This window comes from Bos grunniens, chromosome 21, assembly GCF_055505025.1.
Source record: "Bos grunniens cultivar Pamir isolate PY7600 chromosome 21, Bosgru_T2T1.0, whole genome shotgun sequence".
NCBI classification, from domain to species: domain Eukaryota; kingdom Metazoa; phylum Chordata; class Mammalia; order Artiodactyla; family Bovidae; genus Bos; species Bos grunniens.
Genome location: NC_141185.1, coordinates 23,633,496 through 23,660,572, shown reverse-complemented (window position 1 = coordinate 23,660,572; position 27,077 = coordinate 23,633,496). Strand labels below are relative to the sequence as shown.

General features: G+C 40.6%; 1 protein-coding gene and 1 long non-coding RNA gene across 21 annotated transcripts in view; one reads left to right on the top strand and one right to left on the bottom strand.

Moving 5' to 3' along the window:
* The window catches only part of LOC147349230 (uncharacterized), a 38,611-nt gene extending 22,869 nt beyond the window's left edge, over positions 1 to 15,742 (top strand). Inside the window, exon 3 of one of the 2 annotated variants that reach the window (XR_015149717.1) lies at positions 6,933 to 15,742. This is a non-coding gene — a long non-coding RNA (uncharacterized LOC147349230). Of the gene's footprint in view, positions 1 to 2,681; positions 2,820 to 6,932 lie in introns of those variants that run through there. The other variant, XR_015149718.1, reaches the window with a different exon arrangement.
* The window catches only part of SLC25A21 (solute carrier family 25 member 21), a 528,802-nt gene that overhangs the window by 30,536 nt on the left and 471,189 nt on the right, over positions 1 to 27,077 (bottom strand). For 17 of the 19 annotated variants that reach the window (XM_086363516.1, XM_086363521.1, XM_086363513.1 and 14 more), the window contains 2 exons: positions 22,069 to 22,128; positions 17,940 to 18,047 (listed from right to left, as the gene is read on the bottom strand). In XM_086363516.1, coding sequence (XP_086219642.1) covers positions 17,940 to 18,047; positions 22,069 to 22,128 — 168 coding nt within the window. Of the gene's footprint in view, positions 1 to 1,941; positions 3,025 to 17,939; positions 18,048 to 22,068; positions 22,129 to 27,077 lie in introns of those variants that run through there. The other 2 variants (XR_015149715.1, XM_086363529.1) reach the window with 2 other exon arrangements.

Here is a 27,077-nt window from a genome sequence, read left to right as displayed (position 1 = left end):
TCCTTTTGGAAATTGCTAAAGAAATCACTGCAGTTTGCTCTGAGATTTATAATTCATTACAATACAATTACAACAATTCACATGAGTTTTTAAATAAGGTTGAGTGACTGTTTCCTTTTTTGGAGGTACAGCACAAAGGATATCTCTCCCTCTTAAATTTTGAATACTGAATAGCAAATAAGGGGAAATGTTCAGCGTTTAATTTTCTTTTTTTTTTTTCCCTATGAGGCAAGCACTGACATGACATTTGTTTGAAATTTCACTGGAGCAGGTTGCTGGAGTGGTCATGGCAGTCTGATGTACTTACTAAAAGTGTTTTCTTACCATATGCAATTAAGGCTGTATCAGCCAAACAGAACAGGACAGATTCAATCAAGGCTTTTCATCCAACTTGTATTTGTAGCTTAGGTAATTAACCTGATACATTTAAATGAGTTTGTTTATAGAGTAAAATCCTATAGCTTTTACTGGTAAATGTTTTAGAAACTCTAGCTACAATTCTACACTCAACTTCTTTTTTTCATTTAAGAGGATTAATGACAATATATTAATCCTAAGAAAGCCCTTTTTTGTGACATGAAGGAAAAAAAACACATAGGAACACATCTTAAAACAATAAAAGCCATTTCATAGAGGAAAACAAAAAATCTCAGAAGGTTAAAATTCATTCTCTCTGCTACAAAATGAGATTTTGTTGTTGTTGTTGTTGTTGTTTTTGTTCTGGCACATTAACTATCAACTTAAATTATTTATTTTGGTTTTCAAAGGAGACTTGAGGACAAGTTCAGCCACAGTTCATTTCTGTTGGAAAGATTCCGAAGGTGCTGAGCAGGCTTCTGGGCACTGTGCTTGTGTTCTGAGAAAGGCAGCCTAGACGGCCGAGGAAAGCAGAGGGGCAGTTTTCCTGGGGATGGGAGAAACAGGGCAGAAGGGAGGCTGCCTGGGTCCACACTGGCCAACACCAGCTCTTCCTGCTTCTGGCCTAAGCTTTCTCTACATCCTCACCCACTCCCAGCACCTGAGAGCAGGAGAGACGGGGAGCTTAGAGATCATCTAGATTCTTCAGCAACAGAGGAACCAATGGCTTTAATTGAAAGTACAGATCAACATGTTTTCTAAGATCATGGCATCCAGTCCCATCACTTCATGGCAAATAGATGAGGAAAAAGTGTAAGCAGTGACAGATTTTATTTTCTTGGGCTCCAGAATTACTGCAGATGGTTACCAAAGCCCGAAATTAAAAGATGCTTGCTTGGAAGGAAAGCTACGACAAACCTAGACAGCATATTAAAAAGCAGAGATATCACTTTGCCAACAAAGGTCCATATAGTCAAAGCTATGATTTTTCCAGTAGTCATGTATGGATATGAGAATTGGACCATAAAGAAGGCCGAGGGCCGAAGAATTGATGCCTTCAAGTTGTGGTGCTGGAGAAGACTCTTGAAGAGTTCCTTGGACTGCAAGGAGATCCAAGCAATAAATCCTAAAGGAAATCAACCTTGAATATTCATTGGAAGGACTGATGCTGAAGCTGAAGCTCTAATACTTTGGCTGCTGCCGCTGCTGCTAAGTCGCTTCAGTCGTGTCCGACTCTGTGCAACTCCATAGACGGCAGCCCACCAGGCTCCCCCGTCCCTGGGACTACCTGATGCAAAGAGCTGGCTCATCGGAAAAGACCCTGATGATGGAAAAGACTGAGGGCAAAAAGGAGAAGACGGTGGCAGAGGATGAGATGGTTAGATAGCTTTACCATCTCAATGGACACCAATCTGGGCAAACTTCAGGAGACAGTGAAGGAAGGGAAGCCTGGTGTGCTGTAGTCCATGGGGTCAAAAAGAGTCAGACACAACTTAGCGACTGAAAAACAACAAAGATGTTTTTAATCATTTTAAACTATAGTGTGCTAAACCATCAAAATGAAAAGAGAGGACTTCTATTAGGTCTTTTTAAAATGAATTTTTATTGGAGTATAGTTGATTTACAATATTGTGCTAGTTTCTGTTACACAGTAAAGTGAATCAACAATACATATATCCACTCTTTTTTAGATTCTTTTCCCATATGGGTCATTACAGAGTACTGAGTAGAGTTCCCAGTGCTATACAGTAGGTTCTTATTATCTATTTTATAAATAGTAATGTTGATATGTCAATCCAAATAACATTTACTGAGGGCTAACTGCCTGATTTCCACCAGTTTGGGTGTTTGGTGGACATGGGAAAATGTAACACATGGATTTTGACTCAAGTGCTTTGCTGAATTTGAACTCAGTTGTGAATAATTACGCAAATCAGAGGGTGGTTAGAAATAGGGGTCAGGACCAGACAGTCCCAGCTTTGAGTCCCAGCAATACCATTTGCCAGGTTAAGCAGGTATTTAATTCTCTGGTTTATTCTCACTTTACTCATCTGTAAAATAAGGATAATAATAGAATCATCCTCATAGGATTGTTGGGATGATAAACAAGTCAATGAACTTTGCCCTGTGTAAGCATTTACTATACATTAGCTGTTAATAATAATGGCAATTATGATAATAATAAAACTAGTTATCATAGTAAAATAACAGGTAATTCCTTTTGGTGGCTGAAGACAGTGACAACCAAAAGGTGGAGGCTGATGTGAGGGAGAGAAGCTGGCTTCTTCCTGCTCATTCCTTCTGGCTGTTGTTTCCTTTGGCAGAGCCCTGAACCTTTGTGAGAAGGTCCTACAGAAATGTATCCAGAGTGCAAGATCATAGGACTGCTTCCTCTGAGACCCAACCATACCTACTCTTGGGGTAGAGATCTCTTTCGAGGGATAGTTCCTCAACCCAGGAAGCGGAAGATCCTGTAAACTGGTCTCTTCGCTACCACTTGGTAAACATCGTCAGTAAGAACCGTCCACGGGACAGGTCTATGGACAGTAGAAGCAAGGCCATCACACGGGAGCAAACTCTGAGAATGGAGAAGCACACTGACTGGTCCTCCACCTCACACAGTGTATTTACACCCTAGAGGGCACATACGTGCAGGTTACCAGGTACCTGCAACACAAGAATTGCTCATTAGTGTCAGCCATCATCACAGATGTTTGATACTTTACATATATCGTCTTACTTAATCCTTTCAATAAGTGTATGGGGTGGGTATTATCATTACCTCCACTTAACAGATGAGGAAATTAAGCTACTTGCTCAAGATCACAAAGTGGAGGTTCCAGAACTCAAACTGAAGCTCCTCAGACTCAAAGTTCATGTTTTAATACTCTGCATGGTTTTGTCATCTGAACATATCTGGTTGCCCCTCTTAACAATCTGTAAGATGGGCAGCAGGTATATTCTCTGTATTTTACAGGTGAGAAACCAAGGATTGAGTAATATTTTAAGGGGAAAAGACTGAAAAATGGCTTAAGCAGAATTCTACATCTCAACCAATGGTGCTGTCATCCTTGTTAACTCATTCTTGTTATGCATATGCTGTAAGATTTTCAGAGTTTGCTAATCCAACTGATGCAGGTAATAGATAAAATACAAATATGTATTTCTGGCAACTTGGGACCTTGAGATAAAGAAAAATTTAAACTCTAATTCTCATAAGAAATAGAAGTGCCCTTTTTGCTTCATTCAGAGACATTGTATCACACATGTAAGCAAATATTTAATTAGAAAGGCAAAACCTGACTTCCACTAGGATGCTTAAATAGGAAAATATAGAATCATTTTGACTAGATCTCTGTAAACACAAGGAATTTTACTAAACTTATTTGATTACTGGGCTTCCATTTCAAAACAAAATGGTGACTGATTAGCATCATCAGCCAAATGATTCCAATACTATCCAACCCAGCAGGTCACCCACCAATTCAGTTTCCTCCCAATATTTAGATGCACTACAATTTTCATATTTAGTTACTGGCTGTGGCCCAAATTGCATTCTAAGTTTCCTAGATATACTTTTCATTGACTGCACCAGAGCTTCGAGTGTGGAAGAATAAGTGAGTCAGAATGTAGCTAATATTACCATATCACACTGCTCTCCACATTGGTTTAGAAAAATCTTCAGTTCATTGGTACCTGCCAGAAGTACTTCCATGTGAAGGAACTCAGAGACTAACTCTGATGTCAGCTATTGCCATTTGCTAATCCTGGGAACTCCCTGTTCCTTCATGCATTCATTTATTCAACAAGCACCTACTGAGCCCGATAAGGTACCACACACTGTATTAGCCATCTAGTACGGTACTTTGCTCATATTCTGGAAACAAAAATATTTTTATCTTGCTTTTTATTTGGAGAGATATACTGAAAAATATTATATCTATCCATGAGAATATTCTATAATGATTATGAACTATGAAATAGAATTTCTGTAATTGTTGCAATACTATGGAAAACAGTATGGAGTTTCCTCAAAAAACTAGAAATAGAACTACCACATAACCCAGCAATTCTACTCCTGGGAATTTATCTGAAAAAATAAAAATAAAAAATTGAAAGATACAGGCACTCCAATATTTATAGCAGCACTGTTTATAACAGTCAAGATATGGAAGCAACCTGTATCCATCAACAGACTAATAGTAGATAAATAAGACTTGGTATACCCTGAGAAATCACCTCATACCTGTCAGAATGGCTAACATCAAATAGAACACAAATAGCAAACACTGGAGAGGATGTGGAGAAAAAGGAACCCTCATAAACTGTTGGTGGGAATGTAAATTGGTGCTATCAGTATGGAAAACAGTATGGATGTTTCTCAGAAAAACTAAAAATTGAACTATCACATGACCCAGAAATTCTACTCCTGGGTATATATCTGAGAAAAACAAAACACTAATTCTAATAGACACATGCACCCCTTGTACACAGCAGCATTACTTACAATAGCTAAGGTTCGTAAGCAACCTAAGTGTCCATCAACAAATGAATGCATAAACAAGATATGGCACACACACACACACACACATAAACAGATGCAATGGAATAATACTCAGCCATGAGAAAGATTGAAAGTTGCTATCACTTATATATGGAATCTGAAAAATAAAGTAAAAAAGTGAACATAGAAAAAAGAAACAGACTCAGGTACAGAGAACAATCTAGCAGTTACCAGTGGGGGAGGGGCTGGGGGAGGGTAAGATAGAGGTAGGGGATTAAGAGGTATAAACTATTGTGTAAAAGGTAAATAAGCTATAAGGATATATTGTATAATACAAGGAATACAGTCAATATTTTATAATAACTATAAATGGAGTATAACCTTTAAAAACTGTGAGTCACTATGTTGTATACTTGCAATTTATATTGTACATCAACTATACCTCAGTTTAAAAAAAGATGTGCTATACATACACAATGGAATATCACTCAGCCATAAAGCAGATTGAAATTCTGCCATTTGCAGCAATGTAGATGGATAAAGAAATTATCGTGCTTAGTGAAATAAGTCAGACATAGAAAGACAAATAATGTATGATATTACTTAAATGTAGAATTAAAAAAATAATACAAATGAATGTATGTAACAAAACAGAAACAGACTCACAGACATAGGAAAAAACCAATGGGTATCTATGGGGAGAGGGGAGGGGAAGGGGTAACATTAGGGATATAGGATTAAGAGATACAAATTACTATGTATAAAATACATAAGCAACTAGGATGTATTGTACAGCACAGGGAATTACAACCATTATCTTGTAGTAACTTTTCATGAAATATAAATTGCAAAAATATTAAATCACTATGCTGCCCGCCTGAAGCACAAAAATATTCGAAATCAATATGCTTCAATAAAAAATTCTTTTAAAAATTAAAAGTCCTTGAAAGTATTAGTTGCTCAGTCACATCCAACTTTTTGCAATGCCATGGATGGTAACATGGAGCCTGCAATGCCAGGCTCCTTTGTCCTTGGGGATTCTCCAGGCAAGAAAAGTGTGGAGTGGGTAGCCATTCCCTCCTCCAAGGGATCTTCCCAACTCAGGGATCAAACCTGTATTGCAGGCAGATTCTTTACCATTTGAGCCACGAGGGAAGCCTAAAAGTTCTTAAAAGACTAAAGTAAAAGAGAAGATCTGGTGTTTAAACAATGCTCCCTGGCACCACTCTAGGGCCCTGATTCCTTCCTGAGAACCCAGAATCACCAACATATCACTGAGATGACTTATGGCAGCCCGAGCTATTTTTCCTGGAGTTTTTCCATCAAGGACTGGCCATAGTTGGCTCTGATTACCTTGTGAGATCACGGACAGAGGTTTCAGGCATTGTTCCTTGGGTAAATAGTTATCAGAGCATGGCCGGTAGGCACAGGCATGGGGTGTGTGTCAGAGAGAGATTTCCTCTCTCTCTAAAGTGAGAGAAGAGCGCTAGGCACACCATGTCCAAAGACAGCATGCTCCACGTGCATCTCTTTACCTGCTTCCCATGGCAAGGGGAACTTGGGTGCATTTTAGAGCCAATGGGATAAGGATGTTGCATTGGACTTCATCACATGACTAGAAAGCAAACCGGATATCTTTATACAAAGAAGTGAGTGTCCATATCTGGCCTTAAGAAAAATACTGCTTTGTTAAAAAGAGGACATCCAGTTGCTACACTTAGGTAGGAAAAATACCTTTGCTCAATTAGGAGATAGATCACATAAGCCCTTTGTTCCTCGAAGTCTTGAAGCATTTTCATAAATTAAAGAAAAAAAAAAGCCCCTTCCTTTTATTTGAGAACAAAATGTAAAAGAAGAGGAATTGGGCTCAAAAACCCCACAGTTACACATCTCTTTTTGCTTAGGTATTACACTAATTCGTCACTGCAGTTTATTTTACTAGGGCATGATTATGGACAAAAAGACATCCAAAATGTAATTATATTCTTTCTAGAATTTAGATTTGATGAGCAGGCCTATTTTTCAACAATCTGTGAGTGGAAAATAATTTGCTTTAAACAAACTCTTCCAGATGCTGAGCTACGTCAACACCACGTTGCTGCCCAATAACTGTCTGGAGGAACACAGGGCCTCCAGGTGATGAGATGTTGACCCTGTGCTTTGCCCGAGCATCGCTGGGAGAGCAGGAGGGAAGGAGGCTGGACTGTGGGCACAGACGTGCCTGGCAGCATGGAAGGACCCGTTTGCTTTTTCATGGTTCCCCAAACATTTGTGATTTCCCCTTAAGCATCTTCATTACCCACATTTCTTTATCCCAATGAAAACAGTGTTGTTTCTTGAAGGAGACGTCTATGTTAGTGCTCAGTTCATTGGAGCTAATAACTGATTAGGTTTTATTTCCACTCCCTATAAAGTCACCAACCTTACAGGGCAATGGGAGGATTTGATATCAGGTGTGTATGAGCACTGGAAAAGGCGGAAGGACCCACAGAATTTACCAGAGTGATTGGATTGGAGGGTGGGAGTGACAGAAATCATCAATTATTTTTTCTCCATATAGCTCTGTATTATGTAATTTGTGAAAAAAGTTACTTTGGTAATTTATAAAAATTGTATAAATTTTAAAACTCAAATAAAGGAAGAAACACGTGAGGCATCCAGCACAGAATCTGGCATCTAATGCATGTTCTGTAAATGGTAGCTATTATCATTACTTCAAAGTCTCAATTCTGAAAGCAAAAACCTAGGGTTTCTGGCACAGCCGAATGTAAGACTGAGATCTATTTTCTGTAAATGAAAATAGAGAGGCAACTTGGCTGCTGCCTTAGGTATTGCTGAAAGATAACTATATGAAAGGATTCGTACACATAATTCACTTTTCTGCCCACAAGAATCATAGACTGGAAAGAAATAATTTAGGTACTGAACAGCTTCCAGGCAGGATTTCACAGAGTAATGCAGGAAAAATTTGAACTTAACTCAATACATCATCATGAATGTTGACATGCCCTTGAAGCTGGCTTCTCACACTATCTGAAAATAGAGCCACACGTTCACTCTCTATGTAACTCAACTCCTCTCTTTCTTGAAAGCGAGGATCACAAAGTATCATCCTATTTGCTTTGTGTTGTGTCTACATAACACAACTAAGCTTAAGCATGTGTTCATTGCCTACGAAGAAAATAATCACTAAGCTTTGTGACACTGCTGCTCCTGCTGCTACTAAGTCGCTTCAGTTGTGTCCGACTCTGTGCGACCCTAGAGACGGCAGCCCACCAGGCTCCCCCGTCCCTGGGATTCTCCAGGCAAGAACACTGGAATAGGCTGCCATTTCCTCCTCCAATGCATGAAAGTGAAAAGTGAAAGTGAAGTCGCTCAGTCACGTCCGACTCAGCGACCCCATGGACTGCAGCCTACAGGCTCCTCCGTCCATGGGATTTTCCGGGCAAGAGTACTGGAGTGGGGTGCCATTGCCTTCTCCATTTGTGACACTGTACCTGACCTAATTGGTCTCTAATAGATAACTAGGCTTCCCTGGTAGCTCAGTGGTAAAGACTCTGCCTGCCAGGGCAAGAAACATGGGCTCAATCCTGGATTGGGAACATCCCCTGGAGAAGGAAATGGCAGCTCGCTCCAGTATTGTTGCCTGGGAAATCCCAAGGACAGAGGAGCCTGGTTGGCTATATAGTCCATGGGGTTTCAACAAGTCAGATATGCTTAGAGACTAAACCACAACTGCAGATTATTAAGTTCCCAGGATACAGTGTATAGAGCTATATTTAATGGTGTTATCCCAAACCAGAATCAAACCCTGAACTAATTAAAAAAAAAAAATCCCTATCTTTAGAGTCTATCATTGATGACACATTGGCTATTAGTTCATTGATCCTTAACTTTTATCATAGAGCTCAGGTGGAAGACTATTCTCTTCTTGAGCTGAACATCTTCAAAGACTAAATAGAGGTGAAGCAGGCTTTTGCAATTTCCTAAAGGCTGAGTTTCATACTTGGGGTGAGAATGATTATGTTCATATGTAACATAGATTAAAATGACAGAGTGGAAGGAAAACCTGTGCCCCATCCACACATCAGAGGCAAATCCTATAGACCTCAAGGGAAGGAAAACATAACCCGTTAGCCAAATAATAACTTTGAAGTCGATTTCAAAGTGGAGAGAAAAACTGGGAAACAATTCATACAAGATTTTGCTCCTGGGGAGAAATTCACATTTTCCAGGCTAGCAGAGAGCATGCCAGTCAAACACCACTTGCCTTAGCACAAGTGATAGGGGACTTCTTATATGTGTATAGAAAAAAAATGATACACTAGTTAGGAGGGAGCAGGGTCTTATAAGGACAATAAGCTATAAAGTCACACTTTTGGCAAGACTGGGTATACAAACCCTCTCCAATAGAGAAATCCTCTGGCAAGTATAATCCTCAGCCAAAAAGACTACAAACCAGAACAACACTTTGCTTGGGTTTAGTTTGAAGGACGGGGGGAAATTTGGGTCTATCCCGATTTTATCTGAACATGTTTTTACACCCACTGAACCAAACCAGAGCATGACAAAGCTGTGATTACTTTGCTCCCCACAGAAGGTCAAGCATATTTAAATTAGAGACCGGTTTTCTTTATTCACTGTGAATTTTAAGATGCTGGCCAAGATTCTGGTATTGGAATTGAAAGAAGTGTGGCAGGGATTATAGTCTTTGACTGATATGGTGGTAATTTTAAAAGTGGAGGCAAGACAAGCACACCTATTGAAATAGTTTATACAGAAGCTGGAAGGATATGAGGGAAATATCAGAAACCGAATTAACCACAATTTCCTTGAAATTTCTAGAATAGTTTAGGGCTAACCGGGAGGGAAGGCATATTTTATGGATAACATACCTCTGGTTGGCTAGAAAACCAGCCCTAGACCACAGAGAGGAGAATACAGGGAGCTGAAGCCAGCAGGGTACCTACAATTGCTCTGAGAACCCAGCGCTTGCAGTCTCTGCTCTCAGCCAATACTGTCCTTGGACCCCAGCAAGAGGGGCCCTTTTCCTGCACCCCATGCTTCAGGGGGCCCATTCTGGCCCTTTGCCAGCCATGTCCTCTCCACAAGGCCAAGTAGACATCTACCCACATCCCACAAGCTCCTTCTAGACCATGCTCTGCACACCTGGGACCACGGCAGTCCTTTTGCTCCATCTTTATCACTCTACCATTGCCCACAAGACTTTCAGTGTAATAGTAAGAGTAATACTGACTACTGTTACCCTAAGTTGTCTTCCACTGCAGACAACTTCTGGGAAAATTTTTATGTTTAAAGGACCATGTGGACTCACGTTTCCTAGGCTGACAAATTAGGAAATTTCATGATTCCTGTGTCAGAATGCATGGTGGTTAAAATATAAGGCAAGGAGGTAGAAAGGCTGAGCCGCAGAACTGAGGCCTGAGAAACTCACACTATTGGTGGAACAGCAAGAGTTACCTTCCTGTGAAATAAGCCTCCCGGGAAACTGCTCTGCTTTTCGTAAAGGTGTTGTCAAGCCCTCTGGCAGTTCCACGTGCAACTCATCCATTTAGTGTTTCCCCACAGCTGGTCAGTCAGTCAGTTCAGTCGCTCAGTCATGTCTGACTCTTTGTAACCCCATGGACTGCAGCACACCAGGCTTAACCCTAACCCTAACCCTAACTCCTGGAGCTTGCTCAAACTCACGTCCATCGAGTCAGCAATACCATCCAATCATCTCATCCTCTGTCATCCCCTTCTCCTCCTACCTTCAATATTTCCCAGTGTCAGAGTCTCTCCAATGAGTCAGTTCTTCACAAGAGGTGGCCAAAGTATTGGAGTTTCAGCTTCAGCATCAGTCCTTCCAATGAAAACCCGGGACTGATCTCCTTTAGGATGGACTGGTTGGATCTCCTCACAGTCCAAGGGACTCTCAAGAGTCTTCTCCAGCACCACAGTCCAAAAGCATTAATTCTTCGGCACTTAGCTTTCTGTATAGTCCAACTCTCACATCCATACATGACTACTGGAAAAACTATAGCTTTGACTAGATAGACCTTTGTTGGCAAAGTAATGTCTCTGCTTTTTAATATGCTGTCTAGGTTCGTCATAGCTTTTCTTCCAAGAAGCAAGTGTCTTTATATTTCATGGCTTCAGTTACCATCTGCAGTGATTTTGGAGCACCCAAAATTAGTCTCTCACTGTTTCCATTGCTTCCCCATCTACTTGCCATGAAGTGATGGGACTGGATGCCATGATCTTAGTTTTTTCAATGTTGAGTTTCAAGCCAACTTTTTCACTCTTATCTTTCACTTTCATCAAGAGGTTCTTTAGTTCTTCTAAGCTGTCTGTCATAAGGGTGGTGTCATCTGCATATCTGAGGTTATTGATATTTCCCCTGGCAATCTTGATTCTAGCTTGTGAGTCATCCAGCCCCACATTTCGCATGATGTACTCTGCATAGAAGTTAAATAAGCAGGGTGACAATATACAGCCTTGATGTACTCCTTTCCCAATTTGGAACCAATCCATTGTTCCATGTCCGGTTCTAACTGTTGCTTCTTGACCTGCATACAGATTTCTCAGGACGCAGGTAAAGTGGTCTGGTTTTCACATTTCTTTAAGAATTTCCCACAGTTTGTTGTGATCCACACAGTCAAAGGCTTTGGCATAGTCAATAAAGCAGAAGTAGATGTTTTTCTGGAACTCTCTTGCTTTTTCTATGATCCAACGGATGTTGGCAATTTGATCTCTGGTTTCTCTGTCTTTTCTAAATCCAGCTTGAACATCTGGAAGTTCTCAGTTCATGTACTGCTGAAGCCTGGCTTGGAGAATTTTGAGCATTACTTTACTAGCATGCAAGATGACTGCAATTGTGTGGTAGTTTGAGCATTCTTTGGCATTGCCTTTCTTTGGGATTGAAATGAAAACTGACCTTTCCCAGTTCTGTGGCTACTGCTGAGTTTTCCAAATTTGCTGGCATATTGAGTGCAGCACTTTCACAGCATTATCTTTTAGGATTTGAAATAGCTCAACTGGAATTCCATCACCTCCACTAGCTTTGTTCTTAGTGATGCTGCCTAAGGCCCACTTGACTTCACATTCCAGGATATCTGGCTCTTAGGTGAGTGATCACACCATCATGGTTATCTGGGTCATTAAATCTTTCTTGTATAGTTCTTCTGTGTATTCTTTCCACCTCTTCTTATCTTCTGCTTCTGTTAGGTCCATACCATTTCTGTCCTTTATTGTGCCTCTTTTTGCATGGAATATTCCCTTGGTATCTCCAATTTTCTTGAAGAGATCTCAGTCTCTCCATTCTATTGTTTTCCTCTATTTCTTTGCATTGATCACTGAGGAAGGGTTTCTTATCTCTCCTTGCTATTCTTTGGAACTCTGCATTCAAATGGGTATATCTTTTCTCTTGTCCTTTGCCTTTAGCTTCTCTTCTTTCCTCAGCTATTTGTAAAGACTCCTCAGACACCATTTTTCCTTTTTGCATTTCTTTTTCTTGGGGATGGTCTTGATCACTGCCTCCTGTACAATGTCATGAAACTCTGTCCATAGTTCTTCAGGCACTCTGTCTATCAGACCTAATCCCTTGAATCTATTTGTCACTTCCACCGTATAATCATAAGGGGTTTGATTTAGGTCATACCTGAATGGTCTAGTGGTTTCCATACTTTCTTCAGTTTAAGTCTGAATTTTGCAATAAGGAGCTCATGATCTGAGCCACAGTCAGCTCTAGGTCTTGTTTTTGTTGACTGTATAGAGTTTCTCCATTTTCAGCTGCAAAGAATATAGTCAATCTGATTTCGATATTGACCATATGGTGATGTCCATATGTAGAGTTATCTCTTGTGTTTTTGGAAGAGTGTGTTTGCTATGACCAGTGTGTTCTCTTAGCCAAACTCTGTTAGCCTCTGCTCTGCTTCATTTTGTATACCAAGGCCAAACTTGCCTGTTACTCCAAGTATCTCTTGACTTCCTACTTTTGCATTCCAGTCCCCTATGAGGAAAAGGACATCTTTTTTGGGTGTTAGTTCTAGAAGGTCTTTAGGTCTTCATAGAACTGTTCAGCTTCAGCTTCTTCGGATTAGTGGTTGGGGCATAGACTTGGATTACTATGTTACTGAATGGTTTGCCTTGGAAACAAACAGAGATCATTCTGTTGTTTTTGAGATTGCACCCAGGTACTGCATTTTGGACTCTTTTGTTTACTATGAGGGCTACTCCATTTCTTCTAAGGGATTCTTGCCCACAGTAGAAGATACAATGGTCATCTGAATTAAGTTCATCCATTCCAATCCATTTTAGTTCACTGATTCCTAAAATGTCAATGTTCTCCCTTGCCATCTCCTGTTTGACCACTTCCACAGGACCTAATTCATGGACCTAATATTGATTCATGGACCTTGATTCATGGACCTAACATTCCAGGTTCCTATGCAATATTGTTCTTTACAGCATCAGACTTTACTTCCATCACCAGTCACATCCACAACTGGGCGTTTTTGCTTTGGCTCTGTCTCTTCATTCTTTCTGCAGTTTTTTCTTCACTCTTCTCCAGTAGCATATCGGGCACCTACCAACCTTGTAGTTCATCATTCAGTGTCATATCTTTTTGTCTTTTCATACTGTTCATGAGGTTCTCAAGGGAAGAATAAGTGAAGTAGTTTGCCATTCCCTTCTCCAGCGGACCTGGTGGCTCAGATGGTAAAGTGTCTGCCTACAATGTCGGAGACCCAGGTTCGATCCCTGGTTTGGGAAGATCCTCTGGAGAAGGAAATGGCAACCCACTCCAGTATTGTTGCCTGGAAAATCCCATGGACAGAGGAGTGTGGTAGGCTACGGTCCATGGGGTCACAAAGAGTCGGACATGACTAAGCGACTTCACTTTCTTTCTTTCTTTCTCTAGTGAACCATGTTTTGTCAGAACTCTCCACCATGACCCGTTTATCTTGGGTGGCCCTACACAGCATGGCTCATAGTTTCACTGAGTTAGATAAGGCTGTGGTCCAAGTGCTCAGTTTGATTAGTTTTCTGTGATTGTGGTTTTCATTCTGTCTGCCCTCTGATGGATAAGGAGGCTTATGGAAGCTTCTGATGGGAGAGTCTGACTGTGTGGGAAACGGGTTTGTTCTGATGGGCAGGGCCATGCTCAGTATATCTTTAATCCAATTTTCTATTGATGGGTGGGGCTGTGTTCCCTCCCTGTTGTTTGACCTGAGACCAAACTGTGGTAGGGGTAATGAAGATAGTGGGGACCTCCTTCAAAAGGTCTTATGCACACACTCTTGTATTCAGTGCCCCTGACCCTGCAGCAGGCCACTGTCGACCCATGTCTCTGCTGGAGACTCCTGGACACTCACAGGCAAGCCTGGGTCAGTCTCTTGTGGGGTCATTGCTCCTTTCTCCTGGGTCCTGCTTTGTAAAAGGTTTTGTTTCTGCCCTCCAAGAGTCTGTTTTCCCAGTCCTGTGGAAGTACTGTAATCAAATCCCACTGGCCTCCAAAGTCAAATTCCCTGGGGATTCTCAGTCCCTTTGCCAGATCCTCAGGTTGAAAAATCTGCTGTGGGTCCTAGAACTTTCTTAACAGTGCCAGAATTTATTTGGTATAATTGTTCTGCAGTTTGTGGGGCGTCTGCTTGGCAGCTCTATGGTGGGGTTAATGGCGACCTCCTCCAAGAGGCCACATGCTGTGTCACCCAGATCTGCTGCACCCAGAGCCCCTGCCCATGTGGCAAGCCACTGATGACCCGTGCCTCCATGGGAGATACTCAAACACTCAAAGGCAGGTCTAGCTCAGTCTCTGTGGGGTCTGGGTCCTGGCACGCACAAGGTTTTGTTTAAGCCCTCCGAGCTTCTCTTGTGGGTATGGGGTTTGATTCTAAATGTGATTTCACCCCTCCTATTGTCTTGCTGGGGCTTCTCCTTTGCCTTTGGCATGGGGTATCTTCTTCTTCTTCATTTTTTTTTTTTTTTTTTAGCCACAGCTAGTAATTGACTGAAAAGGCTGAAAATGAGCTTTGTTCACAACCTCCAGGTGAGGTGACCATGAAGATTGATGAAGAATACGTGCTTACTTGATATGACTCTTCTGAAGGAAGAACATTTTGATTGAGGTAGAACTCTTTCCAAAGTGGCTTCAAATGTTTTTAGTTTCCTCTCAAACTTCTGCTGCTACATGCAAGTTATTTACAGTAAATAGATAGCCAACTACTACTGTTTATGATAACAGACCTCATTTGAGTTTAAAGACCTCAGTAGGTACTGAAACTGGGCTGCCTGCCCTTAAGAATTTAGGCTAAATGGATTGTATTGTCAGTTGGGCATGACCTAAGGGAACCATTGCCCAGTAAGCTGTTTTTGCACCCACAACTGGAGTGGGCTGTGACTATTAACTGGAACATATCTCAAGATAGATCTATTTCTTAAACCTTAAGGGTTTATAGGATCAATTTACATCTAGAAATTGTTATTGGTTGGGTGCCTATAATGTACCAGACTCTGTTAAGACCTTTGTGTATATTATCACATTTGCTGTTGTTCAGTTACTAAGTTGTGTCTGACTCTTTGTGACCCCATGGACTGCAGCACACCAGGCTACCCTGTCCTTCACTATCTCCTGGAGTTTGCTCAAACTCATGTCCATTGAGTCGGTGATGCCATCCAACCATCTCATTCTCTGTCATCGCCTTCTCCTCTTGCTCTCAATCTGCATTTGCCCAAAAATGGTGCTGCTAAGCTGTGCGACCCCATAGACGGCAGCTCACCAGGCTCCTCTGTCCCTGGGATTCTCCAGGCAAGAACACTGGAGTGGGTTGCCATTTCCTTCTCCAATGCATGAAAGTGAAAAGTGAAAGTGAAGTCGCTCAGTCGTGTCCGACTCTTAGTGACCTCTTGGACTGCAGCCTATCAGGCTCTTCCATCCATGGGATTTTCCAGGCAAGAGTACTGGAGTGGGGTGCCGTTGCCTTCTCCGAAATGGTAGTTGGTTTTAAATGACTAAATCTGAAATTTGCTATTCTTATCATGTCATTTCTTTCAGTTTTTTTTTGGTAATAGGCATAGCCCCATTACTTTATGTTGGGTGACTATGCATTACTTTTCAGTTTGATCAATATTGCCTACAAAGTGTCACCTCTGATCAGCTACTAATTCCTGATAACTGCTGGAAATAAATGCTGACACCTGTGACCTACGAGATCCCTCTGTTACTAAGTTTTGACTAGTTGATGTCATATGCCAAATACTTTATAAGGAACCTAATAGATTGTATTTTGTCTAAGTAAATGAATTCTGAATGCAGTTTAGCCAATTCTGCAAAAGAAACACCACCAAACAAGTTCCTCTCTCTCCCTAACTTAAAAAAACCAGTTACATATATACCAACAATTTACACAGACCACACTGGGTCAATGAACTAGGAGCACGTGCACATGCAGCATTCTTGTGTCGGGCTGCAGGGGCATTTAATGTGTTCTAGCAAGGCCTTGGCACATGCAAAACGTAACCAGCGCTTACATGGCCTCAGTGCAGAACCTCCTTGAAGGCAGAGGAGAGAAAAAGAACATTAGGCGTGAGTAGGGGTGCTATGATAATTCGTTATTTTCACTCCTGTGAATGCTTCTTGGTGCTCTGTCCCATTTTGTGTTTCTCTACTTACATGCTGTCTTGATGAAGGACTGCAGTTGGAAGGCCTGTGTATTCTTTTGCTCACTCCTTCCTGCCCCAAGACATGCTTCCCAATAGGTAAAATGGGACACTGAATGGGGAGCTCCAATTCTCCTAGCTGGTAATTCTCCCAGTCTAACAAATCAAATTTTCCTTGAGCAGATTCCATGGGGGCTGTCTTAAATGCTCCATATTGATAGGACATTGGAGAAGTGTTTCTTTTTATTTCCTTCTGGTCCCTGCCATCTTTTCCCATCATTCAAGGAAGAATAGAGAAAAAGCAAAACAGAAACAGAGTAGGGCAATACAGGGATTTTCAGCCTTTTCTAAAGTGCTGTGTATCTCTGCAATTAGCACAACCTTTTGAAACTTAAAAAAAATCTCCCTTAATTAGGACTGACCTCATCTGAGGAGCTGTAGCAGCCCAGCCCTGTCCTCTGTAGGCCTTGGCAGCTAAGGTGAGTAAGGCTCTCTCTCTTTCCCATAGTTCTGCTCAGGAAGCTGCCAGAGAGCTCTCAGGCAGTATCAGCAGACAGGAAGTGGGGTGGGAGTGAGCAGGGTCTCCACCCATTAGCAGCTGCTTAAGTGGTAGGCAGGGGAGCTTTTCTATGGAGAAATTCAGGTCAGCAGATCCTCTAGACCAATTTATACCACATGCTACCCAGTTGTGGAAGTGAATTCAAATGCTAAGAAAGGACCTGAACTGCCAATCTCCTTATTTTTTTCCTACCTTCGGTTTGGCACCCAAAAGAATAAAAGAAGAACAATTGGACTTGTTGGTTTAAAGGGAATTATTAGGCAACTGGAAGGAAGTGAAGGCAGCACAGACCAAGGGAATCTGTCTTCATGGAACATCATGTACCAGTGATTAAATGTCAAGACCCATCATTGTCCAAGTGGTGACGTCTACACAGGTTTAGTAACCCACTCATTCAGATTTAACCAAAAGACAAACTTGACAGATTATCAGAATCTTTGGGGGAAGGCAGTGGGTGGAGTGGGGAATGGAGTGAAGTAATTTTGAAAAAATGATTTCATAATTTTTTTTAAAAAAGCACAACAATATTATCACCCCAGTGGTTTTTTGCTACAGTCTATTCTAGTAAAATGTGAAATAGAGGTTTTGCCAAAAGTAGAGAAAATATTTCCAAATAAGTCATTATACATTACATTACAACTCTAAAATAAAAATGTCTAAACATGTTTGTCCATCAGACTTTAGTGCTTTTTTGTTAGCACTTTCCTGTGGAAGAATTTGACTTTTTCTTATGCTACTTCCTTAACAATAAGTTACTATGGCTTTAACAAGTGGCTAGGAGAAGGGTTCATAATTTTATACTATAGACTGAAAAATAATTTTTTACATTCCCTCAACAATAGGAAAACGTTAAATGATTACCTCTGTAAATCTGTTCCGATTGGCTTGCAAGCCAACTTTTACTACCTCAAAAGGGTTGACCACGATGGCTTCTGTTAGTCCAGATCCCAGTCCAGCAACAGCAAATGTCTAGAAAAATTAAGTCAATCAATACTTTAAAACAAGTTATCATGTGTATGAGGTTAAACATCTTACTCATTACACTATGCAGCTGAATGTTATGATGAGAATGGAGAAACTCACATAAATGCACCATATACCATTACTAAACAGCTTTAGATCTTGATTTGATGCTGACAATTCATGAAGCAGAAATTACAGAAGCCACAAACCACATCCTAACAATTCAAAATAAAACGTCAAAGCCCCATCAACAATGACTTTGTCCTTTAATGAAAAGCAAGGTTGTTTTATGTATTTAAGGTGGATACTAAAACATCTGCACATGTAACAACTAAGAGTGTGACTTAGTAAAAGGAGAGCTTCGTTTTTAAACAACTGCTTAAATACATTTAGTGAGCATATAAAAAATTCAAGGGGCAGAAAAAGCTAAATTTCAGGTAAACAAAGAGTATAGTTGAAAATATTTAAATATATAGCCACATTCTTAGAGTCACTATTCTAGGAAGTTAAGAAACAAAAAAATCATTTTAAAATTCATCCTTTATCTGTTTTTTCAAATTGAGCCCTATTCTTCCAGACCTAGAAGCTGAGGGATAAAGGTTGAGGTCAGAAGTTGCTAGGTTGTCTTGAAGGGCTCAAATAAAATCTAGAACATTCAGCAAAAGGTAACTGTGTCTCAGGTTATTTTCTACCTGTTAAGAATTTCTGCACTAGGAAAGAACAACTTTTAGAATTTTCTTCTGAATAGAATGCTGAAGGGTTTTTTTCAGAAACTTAAATAACTACAACTATTAAAACACACACACTTGGCAGGAAAACAAAATAAAACAATGTCTCAAACCTTCATACAGATGCTGGAAAAAATAATTCTTTAGTGCCGAAGCTCTAACTCTAGGAGAAGTTATACGATTATACAACTAGGAGAAGAAAAAAGCCAATGAAGAGTGAAGAACAGAAGCTCTTATTAGGAGTCTGTAATAGGAGACTAAAAGAGAAAAGGGAGAAAACTATGTTCTACATCCTTAGAAGGGGAGGCAAGATGGAACCAGGGCAGGATCCAGAGCCAGGGGATCTGGGTTTAGGTTCTGATTCTGCCATCTTATTGGCTGTGTGACCAGAGCTGGAGGCCGAAATCAGCCTGCACCCTATTTGCCAAGTGGGAGTTCTGGAAAGCCACTAGTCAGGAGAAAGGAGCACCTTTTCATAATTCACACAAAAACACCATGTGTGTCAGCTGCAACTCTACAGAAATAACTGAATCTTTTAAAGACAATGTGGTACATACAATGGAATATGACTCAGCCATTAAAAAGAATGAAATAATGCCATTTGCAGGAACATGGATGGACCTTGAAATTACTACTAAGTGAAATGTGTCAAACAAAGACAAATCTCATAGAATATCACTTATATTTGGAATCTAAAAAAAAATGATACAATGAACTTATTTACAAAACAGAAAAAGATTCACATACTCAGAGAACAAACATTATTACCAGAGGGGAAGGGAGGAGGGGAGAGATAACTTGGGGGTTTGGGATTGACATGTACACATTCAGTTCAGTTCAGTTCAGTTCAGTCGCTCAGTCGTGTTCGACTCTTTGCGACCATGAACCGCAGCACGCCAGGCCTCCCTGTCCATCTTACTATATTTAAAATAAAATGCCTTTCCATGGAAAAAAACAATGAATTTTTTATGTCACAGTTTTCTCAACTGTAAAATGGAGACTATAATATCTAATCTTTGTATTTAATCAGATTATTATGAGGGTCAAAATCATGTGTGAAAGAGTCTTGTAAATTGCTGTTACTGTTACTAAAAACCACTGTTACTGTTGCATAAAGAGGAAGAACAAGATTTTACACAGATTTCAGGAGAGAATAACTAACAATGTTTTCTTTTAATGCCCCTTCATCACAATTTTAAACATATCTGTATAGGGTAACAGACCAAATATTTTATTCATTTATCTCAGACCCCCATCATGGAAGCCAAAAGCAGAAGAAGAAGAAAAATACTAGTCCCAAACTCTTCTGACTGAAAAAAGCTAAAATCCAGATGTTCAGGTTTTTATTACTACATGCAACCTTCCAAGTAATTCACTTTTTTGTTCTTCTATAAAACTCAGCTACATTTGCTGTCAGAACTAGTGTTCAGCAGTCCCTTGTCAAAAGAATTGATCAGCTATCAGCATATCGTGTTACTCAGGTTGTTCCAGAGACAGGGGTAACTGTCAGGTTCCCAGCCTCCCAGGCTTTTCATGTGAGAGCACCAAGGGACATTTAACAGCTGTTTAAGTGTCTAGCTGTATCAAAGAGAAACTGAAATAAGTGAGTTCAAGAAAAAAGAAAAACTGTATACAGTTTGCATGAATTCAGTGAGAGGATCTGGAGTGGCCAAATGCTTTTCTTTTTGAGTTATCAAGAAAGAAGCATGGTCTCTCACATGGTACAGATGCTCTACCCAGGAACACCCAGCTGACCTTCTGGAAACCATCCTCTTTTTAACAAGATGTTTCCAAAGTGAGGGGAGACATTCAGGGAAGACAGTGAGGAATTAACAAGAAATCTCAGCTAATTTTAGGACTCATGCTACTACTTCTCCTTCCACGAGAGGCCTCCTCACAGCCCCCTTGTTTAAGCAGGAGCCTGGACCAGAGGTTTCCTTGTTGTAACACAAAGCAACACTATTGGGTTTCTTAACTGGAGCCTTCCTAGAAAGGGAGCATGTATGATTTTTTTTTTTTAAATAGCAGCTAATTCTTAATCAATCTTTGGTGTTGTTTAGTTCCTCAGTCATGTCTGACTTTTTTGCGACCCCACAGACTATAGCCTGCCAGGCTCCTCCGTCCATGGGATTTCCCAAGCAAGGATACTGGAGTGGGTTGCCATTTCCTTCTCCAGGGCATCTTCCAGATCCAGGGGTAGAACCCGCGTCTCCTGCATTGCAAGCTTTACCGCTGAGCCACCAGGGAAACCCAGTGAATTACCACTTCCCTGGTGGCTCAGAGGTAAAGAATCCCCCTGCAATGCAGAAGCTGTGGGAGGCACAGTTTTGAATTCCTAGATCCAGAGGATCCCCTGGAACATGGCAACCCACTCCAGTATTCTTGCCTGGAGAATCCCATGGACAGAGGAGCCTGGTGGGCTAGGATTCATAGGGTCACCAAGAGTTGGATGCTGAAGCGACTAAGCATGCAAAGTAATTAAAGAGCTGAAGTTCAGAACACCACCCCTTTGGCTGAGTTCTGAGGTGCATTCCATCAGGTAAACTGGAGGATGGAAGGTACATTGTAAGGTACATTCATAGAGGTTGGAAAGCACGTTGTCAAATAGTTTAGTTTAGTCTTGTTTTGCAGATTTTGAGGAGAAATTATTGCACTGGCTCTTTCTGGGGCTCTCGCTGCACTGATATTGATACAACATACTTGGCCAATATAATTTAACTTGTTTTGTGAAAAGCAACAAAATCACTAAGAAAGAAAGGAGTGGTATCTACAAATGTTCAAATCACCAAATGACTTTTATGTAATAGTTGATCTGACATTGTAAGATCACTATTCTCCCCAACTATAAAGGGCCCCTCAGTGTGCATCTGACCACAGAGTGACCTGAAGTCCTATACTTACTACAGCTTGAGCAAAAGCTGGAAAAGTGACCTGTTAGGAAACAATTTTAGGTACACTGACTTTCACATAAATAGATACGTGTAGTATGTATGTAAACACATGCATTTTTTGGGTTTAAAGGAGTCTTTGACAAATGTACCCTTTATTTTATATTCTTGACCATATCTCATATGGGCCTTTCCACACATATCATTATTATCATAAATTCATCACTGGGAGCTATAAAATAGCCAAATTGTGAGTTATTAGGAAGATGGCTTTCAACAAGTAGCTGAACATTGAATAACTCAAATTCATATTTTAGTAGCTGAGCTTGGGGAATCAAAAGGGTTTTTGTTTCCAGATTTTGCTTTATGAAATAACACACACACTTAAGTATAATAAATACTCTCACTTACCAATGCTGGTGACAGTGACACATATCCAAGCAATTTCTTGTACTGCTCAAAGGTGAAAAACTGTGAAACAAAACCAAACTCGGAGATTTATAACAATTTCCTGCAACAAACCTTTAAATTGACTCTAATTTCTTTAGTAAATCATTATATTCACTAGCAACTTAAAAAATGATAAACCATCGAACACAGTTTTTAATCCAGTCTCGGGTAGTTGCTATTGAATCTTACTTGAACATTCACATTTTTAAATGCAGCTATAATAACCTACAGAAGAGCTGATGGAATCCTTTATAGCAGTAAATGAACCATACAGCTGCCATTTACCATGACCATTTTCAGTTTCCCTAGACATCAATAGACTTCTTTTTTATGGCAGTGATTCAAAATTATAGGCATAGAGACCTGAAGTCTTAGGTCTCTTATGTTTTCTCTATGACCTGCTTTCCCAGTGAATGCCCAATTCTCTAACCCCCTTATAAAAGACACCCACTTCTCGGCTGTAACTCGCATTTATATTGCTGTGTATCTCTACTGTTCCATGGGATTTCTAAACACACAATAATGATGAAGATGCCATGATAAACTAGGAAAGGACCCAACAAGGACACATTTAATCTGTCCCCTGCCTGAAAGTAAAACTGTCTTCAATCTGAATGAAGAAAGACAGCTGTTTAATCTTCCCTTTAAAATCTGATGATGATGATGATGAAGATTTTGTTGGTTCTTTCAATAGTTGATGTTTAATATAATTTTCTCTGTGAAGAGATTTCTATGGAGGCAAATCTAATCAGTCACTTTGTATAATATGCCCCCAATAAATTTTTCTCCTCTCTTTCTATGCTATGCATTTTGGACAACAATCTGGTTGAACATGATGTTTTGCTCCTGGATTCTCTGTTAGGTACCCTGCCAAAATCACCGATAAAACACACTCTTAGGTCCTGCTAGGGTCTGATTCTCAAGACTACAGAAATGGCATGGGCATTTTATGGTCTTAAATGTCTTCTACTCTATTACTTTATAACCCAGTACAATGGAGCAAGAAAAAAATGTAGATTTGAAAGCCAGATAATATTCTGTTGTTAGAAAGAGGTAGTTACACGTAGACGTGGCTCTCATGAATCTTCGGGCAATTCAAGGGTCTTTACGTCACCAGATAGATTGATTCTTTTAAAGACTCAGGAATGATTTTTGTGCTATGGCCCTTTAGATCAACTATGGATGTAGACTTTCATAGAGCAGGAATTCATTCTTTCACTGATTTGACAAATATTTCTTGGTTCACACACTGGGGATGCAGCATAAACAAGGAGAAACCCCTGCCTTCTCGGTTTAACATTCTAGTGGATGGTAAATACCCTGAAACTATCCTGATGTTCAACTAGTAACACCAGGAGCCACCACAGTTAATGAGAGATGTACTAGAAATGATTAAAAGGAAAAGGGTTATGGTCTTGGGTTTAAAAAATAATTTGTTTTTCTTTCTCCTCATGGTCATCATCATAACAATTCTTAGATAATCACTTTATGTGGATTTTGACATGAGCAGTCCTAGGTTTGAATCCTGACTTAGCTCTGGAAGAGGACACAAGACTTCGCTTCTAGAGTAGTCCTTAAATAAAAGAACCTGAGGAAGATTTCTTGACAGTCCTGGCACACTGGAGACTTTCAGATAATCTTAGTTTCCATTTCCTTTCTTCACTTTGGGACTAAAGGGACCATAGATCCCTTATTGACATGGATCATTCACGAGAGCCTGCTGTGGTCCAGGAAACATACTAAGGCCTTTGCACATGCTACTGCATTTAATCCATATGACAGGTTATAGCGCAATCATGATTCCCATTTGTAGATATCTGTCCTGCAGCTAGTGAGTCAAAGGATTGAGGTTTCTTACTACGTCCGACTCCAAAGCCTGAGTTTGCTCTCAACCACTATACTGCACTGCTCACTGCTGAGCCATGATTTTTAGTGGTTTGGGAAGAGATTGTCTGTGCTAGAATTTTCTTCCTGCTGAAATCTTCTTGCCTTCCCTGACCCTGGAAGCTGAGTTCCTTAAAGGCAGAAGATTTCAAACTTTTCTGACCACAAACTAGGTAAAAATTATTTACCCAACTCAGGTACATACATGCATGTAGCACACACTCACCTTTATAACTGAAACAAAACACTGCTGTAAAACAATGTTTACCCCTTTACTATGTGTAATACATTCTGTTTCTTTCTATTCATCAGAAATTTTTTTCTGGTGACCCACTAAATTGATTTCAGAGCTCACAGGTCATGGCCTATATTTTGGAAACATGCTCTAAGGGGTCCATGTGAGTTCAGGAAAGTTCTGGGAGAGGATGGACCTCGCAGAATGCCTCACTACCTTGTTCCCTTCCAGTGTGAGTATGCATTTTTTCTTTCTGACTTTCTGCCATGAAAAGAAATTATAGACCAAACAGATCTCGAAGAAGTGTGGGAACGTGGACTTGATGTGCTGGGCTGTGCTTAGTCGCTCAGTCATGTCCTACTCTTTGTGATCCCATGGACTGTGGCCCATCAGGCTCCTCTGTCCTTGGGGATTCTCAAGGTAAGAATGCTGGAGTGGGCTTCCACGCCCTCCTCCAGGGAATCTTCCCAACCCAGGGATAAAACCCAGGTCTCCTACACTGCAGGCTGATTCTTTACTGACTGAGCCACCAGGGAAGCCCAAGAATACTGGAGTGGGTAGCTTATCCCTTCTCCAGGGGATCTTCCCAATTCAGGAATTGAACCAGGGTCTCCTGCATTGCAGGTGGAATCTTTACCAGCTGAGCTACCAGGGAATCCCGGACTTGACCTGTAACTCTAAGCAGTTCTCACAGGGAATTCCAAGTCTACACTTTGGGGCAATTCTAGGCTTTTCATTTTCCCATCTCTAAAACTGTTAAAAAAAAAAAAAAAGAGAGAAGCTACCACTAGCGGGTTGGTACTCATCAGCAGTCTGCCTGGAAGATTCTGGTTATGGCTGGGATGAAGTGATTCAGGTTCCTGGCAATAAAGAAGCCTCCTAGATCAGTGATAAGTTGCTAATAGATTAAATCCAAAAGTAATGAACAATATATATTACATATTCTAATAAATAGTGCTTTGAACTTAAAAAAAAATACTTGTTTTAATTTCTACCTTTTCAATCAAAGTCTAAATTACTGAATATAAAATAAAATATCTCAAGAAAGCAAAAGTTAAAATATTTTAAAATGGATTTCCAACAATATTAAAATAATGTAATGTCATTAGAATGTGAAACCCATTATTAGCTAAAAATATTCATTCATTCAACAGATATTTATTGAATGTCTCCCATATGTAAAGCTTAAAAGATATTATACTAGACTATATTCTTAAGAACTGGTAGATTAGTTGTTATTTTAATTCCTTTCTATGCAGCACTAATCCTTTATTGCCTTCATAATATTTAGTCAAAGAAGTGATAAAGTTACCCTATAACATAAGAAATGAGATTACACTCTTCAAGGATGAAATTAGGAGAGTCAACATGTTGAAGCTCCAATACTTCGGCCACCTAATGTCAAGAGCTACTCGTTGGAAAAGACCCTGATGCTTGGAAAGATTGAGGGCGGGAGGGGAAGGGCCTGACAGTGGATGGCATCACTGGAAATAGCGAAGGACAGAGGAGTCCGGAGTGCTGCAGTCCATGGCATTGCAAAGAGTTGGACATGATTTAGCAACTGAACAATAACAACAACATGTAGTAATGTTACCTATTCAAAGTCATGCAAATGTGTACTAAAGAGTTTTGAAAACCTTTATAGTCAGTCAAGGTTTTGGGAATCTTGAACATAAAATCTGGAATCCAAATTACTATGGTATACATAATCTATCTACTGGAACCTTGAAATTGGTAGTCTGGTTGGGAGAGGGGTTGGACCTGGAGGACAGGCTGTGTGGTCCCTGGAGAAGTGTCAAGCTGTGGTTGGACAGGGGAGGTGAGCACGGTTTTCCTGGGTGACCCAGCCCTCTGGAGGGTACTTTCATTGCTCACTAAACAATCTGATGATTAAGCTGACCTCCCAGATCATCTGTTCTGAGAGGCAGTTACATTACAGGGAAACAGTCGGATCCATTTGGGTCATACTTTTAACAAGTAGGCCCTGAGAAGCGCCCAGACTAGGACTGACTATTCCCCATCACAGAAGCAAACCCTTCTGGGTACTGCTCTCAATGCCCTATACATTTTGAAGCCTCCCAGTTTGGTGGGTAGTAACAGGCACTATTCCCAGTCCTGTGTGACTGCTGGCACTGTTCCTGCGAATCCTTTCAACCACACTTTCCAGGCCTTGCTAGTTTCCTCACATGTGCACTGGTCAGCGGGATACTGGAGGTGTCCCTCTGCAGATCTTAGGTGTCTCTTTCTGTGCAGATCTGTCTTTCTCTGGTGCTGTGTCCTGCGAACTCTAGATGTCTTTCCCTCCCAGCCTCTCAGCTCTTTCTCAACCCAGGGAGTCTACTGGTTGAGGCAGTCAACTGGATTTCTCCTGTGTATTCCTGAGCTGAGAACCCAAGGCAGTGAGTTACGACAATTTGCAGGGCACATCTCATCTGTTTTGCATCTCAGGTATGACTCTCCCTCTTTGTTTCATGTCCAGTGTCTTAAAAATATCCTGGTTTCATATATTTTGTTCATTTTCTGTTTTTGCTGTTTCAGGCAGCAAAGTAAATCTGGTCCCTGTGACTTCATCTTGGCTGGAAATGGAAGTCTCGGCCTTTTGGAAACTCTGAATAGTAGATGTGGGAATTTGGGGGAACAGGACAGGAATTCTCCTGTTATAAAGTAATAAATTTTCTTTCTGTTTCTTGTTACATGAAAGTGAAAGTACTATTCGCTCAGTTGTGTCCAACTCTTTGTGACCACATGGACTGTAGCCCTCCAGGCTCCTCTGTCCGTGGGATTCTACAGGCAAGAATACTGGAGTCGGTAGCCATTTCCTTTTCCAGAGGATCTTCCCAACCCAGGATTG